Source organism: Nymphaea colorata, chromosome 14 (assembly GCF_008831285.2).
Source record: "Nymphaea colorata isolate Beijing-Zhang1983 chromosome 14, ASM883128v2, whole genome shotgun sequence".
Taxonomy (NCBI): domain Eukaryota; kingdom Viridiplantae; phylum Streptophyta; class Magnoliopsida; order Nymphaeales; family Nymphaeaceae; genus Nymphaea; species Nymphaea colorata.
In genome coordinates this window covers 6557143-6563818 of record NC_045151.1, presented here as the reverse complement: position 1 = coordinate 6563818, position 6676 = coordinate 6557143, and the positions used below count along the sequence as shown (strand labels likewise).

The window sequence follows — 6676 nt, the reverse complement described above, 5'->3', positions numbered from 1 at the left end:
TCAGAATGATGAATTCCAACCACTGTACAGCTTATCGATGGCAGTCATGTCCATCAGAAGCTTTGTGATCCAACAGCAAGAAAAGAAAATATCAAGAATTTCAATTTTTGGGTTCATCAGACAGCACAGTTTTAATCCCTCAAATGAAAACATCCAGGCCATCAAACACAACAAAGAAATGGAACATGAAATTTATATTTTATTCCGGTTTCAATTATGATCATCATGAAATCTTCTCTCAATTATTTTAATTGTGGAGCATGAAAGGCCCCCTTAACTTTGTCACAAATAACTGCACCATGTCTTTTGAGTTTTGACCACATTAAATGATGCTATATTCTCCATTTTCCAATCAACTGCACGTATATGTCCTTTTCAAAATCTCAGTAATTCGTTTTCCAATTCTTATGGTAATTTATGAAGAATCGTGAGCCAATTAACGGGTTGAAAAATTATTTTATTGGCATGTCTCATCTTATTTACATTCTTTAAATTATGTATATTAAACTTATTTTTATTTTAAGAAGAGACATCTGGAATAGGCTGAAGTTCATCATCCTTTTTCTTACCTCTCTAGCTGGCTTAGGGCTGAATTAAGACCTTAATAGGGATCAAGATACCCATCAATTAAAGTATCGTGTATCTACTATTTTATGGTTCAAATGAGTAGTAACCACAACAATAGAACTGATGACCGTACTTTCACCAACACATTTGTTCGACCAGCTATGCTATGTCTCAAGACTTCGTTTATACATTAGAACCTTGTCACTTTAGCTCTCTTATTTTTTTTTTATTCAAGTTTATTAATATTTGGGGTTGGCAACCAATACTTGATTCCAATTCAATCTTCCCTTCATTTTTCTATTCAAGTTTAATAATATTTGGAGTTGGTAACCAATTCTTGATTCCAATCCAATCTTTAGGGTGTTTGCTTATTTGTAAATAACTCAAAAAGTATAATTCAGTAAGGACAGGACTCCTGGTCGGTCGTCCCGATTGGTTTGTGCTGGGACGGGAACGCACCGGATGCAAACACATCTGGCGTGCAGACACTGGCTGACACCTCTGCGGCGCCCCACTCCGGTTGTCCCTTAGCTTCGGAGGAGGGGCGGGGACGTTCCTCAGCGTCTTTTGATGTAGGAAGGAAGGACAAAATGGTACGTTCAGATAAGAAGAGTAGGACATAAAGACCCGGACCCGTGGCCACGTGGGTATGTCCAACTTCAGTTTCTTTTGCCACGTGTTCCTTCTGTCGCCTCCTCTCTGGACCTTCCACCTCTTAAGGGACTCGGGCATCTTTTGTCTCCCGCTCAACTGAAGCAGAGAGCCATCCCGCCGGTAACCCATCAAATTCCGGCCAACCCCTCTGGAAGCCCCCAGAAGATGGAGGAATTCCGACGAAGGAAGGAGGAGCAGAGGTCAGCCGTCGACTTCGGCGACGTCTTCGGCGGGCCGCCCAAGACGCTCTTCCTCTGGCAGTCTGGCCATTCTCAGCCCCAGAACCGGTTGCTGTTCTACGACGAGATCTTCCGCATCGGCGACGACGACGATGCCGTTGATCATCATCGCACTCGGTCCGATACCAACGCGGTGCCGCCGCGTAGGAGTCGGCATCTTCCGGCGTTCATGATTCCGGGAGGCGGCCGCAGGGAGTCGGTCCGCGGGAAACAGGGGTTCTACGACGACGTATTCAGTCAGGAGGCGCGGAGCCCCAGCGCCTCGGAGTCTGGATCGCGTTCCAGATCAACGTCGGGGAGCACGAGCCCGCACGTACCGTCCATCCACGATGACGTGGCCTTATCCGCGGTCGCTTCCATGCTCAAGTAACACTCTGTCTCTCTCCCTCTCTCTCACACACACACACATTCGCAAACACCCACACGCACAGGCACGGCGGGCGTTGGCTTGTGGGTGAGACGATCGTTAGAGCGTGATCGAGTTCCTGATCTGGACGTTCTCGATGTCGGGAAGCATGAATTTGGTCGCCCTTAATCTTGGAAAACTAATTAATGCTGCCGACCTTCTAATCATCTCGTTTGCTGTTGAATCTGCTGTTTTTTTGTTTGATTTTTTTTGTTCTGCAACTTTATCCTCAAATCTGTTTGTTTGATTTTCTCTATTCGGTTCAACTTATTCTTAGTCGTAGCGTTTCCAAATAATTTCGTCTTTCTCCAAAGTATGTTGTCCCTTTTTCCTTTTAAACATTAAAAAGCCGGTTCAAATTATCTATGCTCAACAAGGCTGACAGGAATTTGGTTCTTTGTTTGATTTTCTCTATTCGGTTCAACTTACTTTTAGTTGTAGCGTTTCCAAATAATTTCGTCTTCACTTCTCTGCTTATACGATCTTCTCCAAAGTATGTTATCCCTTTTTCCTTTTAAACATTGAAAAGCCGGTTCAAATTATCTATGCTCAACAAGGCTGACAGGAATTTGGTTCTTTGTTTGATTTTCTCTATTCAGTCCAACTCTTTTTTAGTTGTAGCGTTTCCAAATGATCTCGTCTTCACTCCTCTGCTTATACGATCTTCTCCAAAGTATATTATCCCTTTTTCCTTTTAAACATTAAAAAGCCGGTTCAAATTATCTATGCTCAACAAGGCTGACAGGAATTTGGTTCTTTGTTTGATTTTCTCTATTCAATCCAACTCTTTTTTAGTTGTAGCGTTTCCAAATAATCTCGTCTTCACTTCTCTGCTTTTACGATCTTCTCCAAAGTATGTTGTCCCTTTTCCTTAAAAACATTAAAAGGCCGCCTCAAAATAAGTAACTTATATTACTGAAAGAAAGGACAGAGGGAACGTGTCGATGACACTCATGGTTAAGGGCAAAAGATTAAAAAAATGTATCTTGTCCTCCCAACCAACTCATGTTTGCCGATTATGATTTTGATCGTAGCGTTAAAAAGAAAGCGGGGATAAAATGTGGAAAGCAACCAAAGAAGAAAAGGTCGACTTTAAAATTTTTATCAGCCTATTGACCTGTAGTACCAAATAACATTATTAATGCGTTACAAGTTCCTCAAACTAGCTAGTTTTTACTAATTGGAAATCGGTTACGACATCATATTTTTTCATTACTGCTAAAAAATTGCGCAATAAAAAGTCCAGTTGCATCTACAGAAGTAAATAAATTTTTCATTCACTTATAGGGGAAATAGCATATTTCTATTAAATTAACGGTGGAATTGACTAATCACGAAAAGAAAGCTTAAGAAAATTTGGTGTACTTTTGATTATTGTTGTTTTTCTTTTAAGTGTGCTCATTAAAACTGTTGGTAGGAGATGTCGGTGGAAGCTTTCAGCCCGTTTGGTAAATTGAATAGTTAACTATACCTGTTACATAAACTAGTGAATTCATAATGTTCTATAAACTAGTGAATTCATAAAACACTTTTTAATGTTTTAATGGGTTCCACCATTTTGCTCTAAGCTTTGGGTGGTGTTAAGCAGTTACATACCGTTATGCTTCCCAAATGATCCTTTTAGAGGAATCCAAATCATATCATAGTCAGAGAAACACGTTCTTTCCAAAAAAAAAAACGAAAAAAGTTAGTTAAATAAAATGACCATTTAAAAGTTAAAAAACGTGTTTTTTAAAAAACGTTAAAAACGAAAAAACGTGTTCCTTTTACTTTTTTCAGTTTTTTTATTGCCAAACAATTTTTTTCATTTTTCATTTTTTATTTGTTACAAATATACTTATTTTTTTATGTTTATGTTTCTCACTTGTTTTATTTTTCTTTCATTTTTAGTTTTTTAAAATTTTTAAAAATTATCATATTTTTTTATTTATTTCAAGCTCACTATATTATACTTGAAAAAAACCTCACCGTGAGACGTTATTTATGACTAGATCCAAATTAAGATGCAACCCCACTGATGCTAGCTTCCCGCTGTTTTGCTTGACATGTTAAGCCCATTAAGCAAGAGAACCTACCGCCAGGGGCATAAGGAAGGTAGGCTTGCATGATTTTTTTTGAAAAGAATGTACATGTAAATCTAAAAAAAAAATCATTGGTTCTATACAAAATTTTGAAAAATGATATTTAGGTCCTAATCAAAATTTAAAAACTTTAATTTTGTGTTGCTTTTTAATTTCGCTCCTGCCTACCGCTAAGCTAAGCGGATGGATAGGCACTCTATCTCTTATCTATCTAAGGCAGCCGAATTAAGTAGCTTCTTTTTAGGGAGGGGCCCTTGGATGTTAGTGTATGTCCACTGCCACCACCCTTTGAGTGGATCATATTGTTAGGGGAGTTTATTTTAATTCATGTGAGCATGGGAAGGGAAGTGAAGTGCAACTCGGCAGTCCAAGAAAAGGAACATTAATGGGAATCGAAGTGATGATATACCGGCCGACCCAGTCCAGTTATGCAACGGCTGAGATGCCACTTTATGTTAATTGGTTGTAACAGTTTGAACAGTGTTGTTCAGATGCACTTCCACATGCTGAAGAAAAAAGAGTAACCGAAAATAATTCTACAGAGACTGAGAGTGTGGTAACCCATCCGAGAAACAAGCTCCATCATGGAAAAGTAGATCTTCAGCGACTTTAAATATTTCTACTTGCACTTATTTGTCCATATCACGTGGCCTGGTCCAGAGGAATAGAAACGCTTTTTTGAGTCACGCCGTGTCGTCTTCGAGAGAAGTACATTAACGTGATGGAGGCCTAATTTTTCTTGCCTCAGAAAAGGTTATGGTGGCGTCGCCTTTAGTTTTTTTGACTGGGAGCCAGGGGGTATGAGTCTTGCATTTTGGCCTCCTAGTGCATAATTGGGGGGTGGCTCACACCCTTGTCGTCTTCCGCACCGCACCTTTTCTGTTGTAATTTCCTTTCGTCCCTCTTTACTTGTCATTTTGCTTTGCGCCTACTGTATGGGCTGTTTTAGTAATTTGCGTGCCCAGATCGTATCCTTTCACGTAGAAAAAAGGTGAACAACCTATTTTAATAAAGATCACATTTTTATCAACTTTTTTTTTTTGTTGAGAAATTCCTATCTCTCTTTCTGTCAAAGTCAACGACATCATCTAATTAGTTGACATAAAAACAATGAGAAAAAGTTATAGATATTTTCCATCATTTGGTATTATTAGTTTATACCTTTTTTTTGTGTTCACACTTTTTTCTTTTTATTTATTTTTCTCTCAACTGACCATATCATATCAAACGACTTTTGTAAGTGAATTGCATAATTTTTATAACCAAAGTCATCATTCATTCACTTTATATATACATCTTTAATTTTTCAAAGTTATTCAACCATCTTATCATGGCTTTGTGAGCATTTTCATTATTAATGTGAGTCATTATTAATATGAGTTATACATTTTTTTTCTTTTTATTTTCGTTCAACCATTTATCTGCTATATATATATATATATATATCAACACTCCGAATGGCTAAATTTAATTCCAAGCTTATAAATGGCATGTGCTGTTTTTCAATCGCCTTGTAGCACGTCTCAGCAGTGCATAAATGCTATATAAGTGCTTAGCAAGACGACCAGCTATGCATCACCTGATGAAAATCTGCTAGATATCATAATGTTCCAGTGACGATCGACAAGATTGATAATATGGTGTATGAGAATGCGACAAATATGAGAACTGAACGTGTAAAGCTTCGTAAAATTTGTGCAGGCCGATCATCGTTCCAAGTCAGGGGCACCGGCTGCGGATGAACGAATCGAGCTCGGAGCAGAACACGCATGGAAACATGACAGTGGCGAGCCTCAGTTCCTACATGGACTTTGCAGAGCCATCAAGCGGTAGCTGTAAACAGGGTGTAGGAAAGCTTGTCGAGCATCCTGCGAGTTTGTCTGCCCAATCCCTTCACATGATGAAAAGCCCATACGACAAGGCGAGCTACTGTAATCAGCTGGAAACTAATACCCCTTCTTCAGTGACAATTTCTGTAGTTCATGAGCCTGAGAGCTTCATGGAGATGTCAGACAAAGGATTCAGAGATGATGAAGGCGACACAGACTTCATGGGGAAATGCTTGATTGAGATTGTACCTGAGAAGAGAGAAGTCTCTGAGACAGCTGGTGCTGTTGATGATGCCATCGCATGGGCAAAGGAGACGTTAAGAACAGGGAATTTGGAAAATTTCTGAGATCATAGAAAGGTGACCTGCAGGCAGCTGGAGGAGATTGATCAGACGCCCAAAGTGAAGTTGTCATGCATGATGAGCTGCATGCCCACTTGCTGAAGGTAAACTGTAGTGCTGCTCATCATGGGCCTAATGCTGGAGAGAAAAGAGAGAAGACAAATAGATTGAATCCAACCTTGTAATTATCTATGCTGGCTCGTGTTTTTGACACGACCAATGTAATTTTGCAAATTCCGTCGTCTTCGTCTTCGATCGCGTGGTTTACATTTAGTTAATCGTGAGCTTTGTGCCTTGAGTGAGAAGTTTAATTGAAATGGTCTCGAATATTTAAGAATTTCTTTGGGCTGTAAATGTACTTGGTAGATATTTAACTTGCGTCTTGCGATGAAATCCTTGAACTACATAAGGTTCTGGTGTAATTATGTATTTGGAACTCATATTTGTGGAGTCGATTGGGAGATCTAGACTGTGAAGACATGCACAAATTAGTGAATCCCCTGATGTGTTCTTTAGCGTTTATGTATTTGGTACATTTATAATAACTAATTGACCTCAT

General features: G+C 39.2%; 1 protein-coding gene across 1 annotated transcript; it reads left to right on the top strand.

Annotated features, from left to right (window-relative positions):
* Positions 1-1302: 1302 nt before the first annotated feature.
* LOC116267751 (uncharacterized) lies at positions 1303-6676 on the top strand. Its single transcript, XM_031649638.2, has 2 exons — positions 1303-1826; positions 5649-6676. The coding sequence occupies exons 1-2, from the start codon at positions 1387-1389 to the stop codon at positions 6121-6123; spliced, it is 915 nt and encodes a 304-aa protein (XP_031505498.1). The 5' UTR covers positions 1303-1386; the 3' UTR covers positions 6124-6676.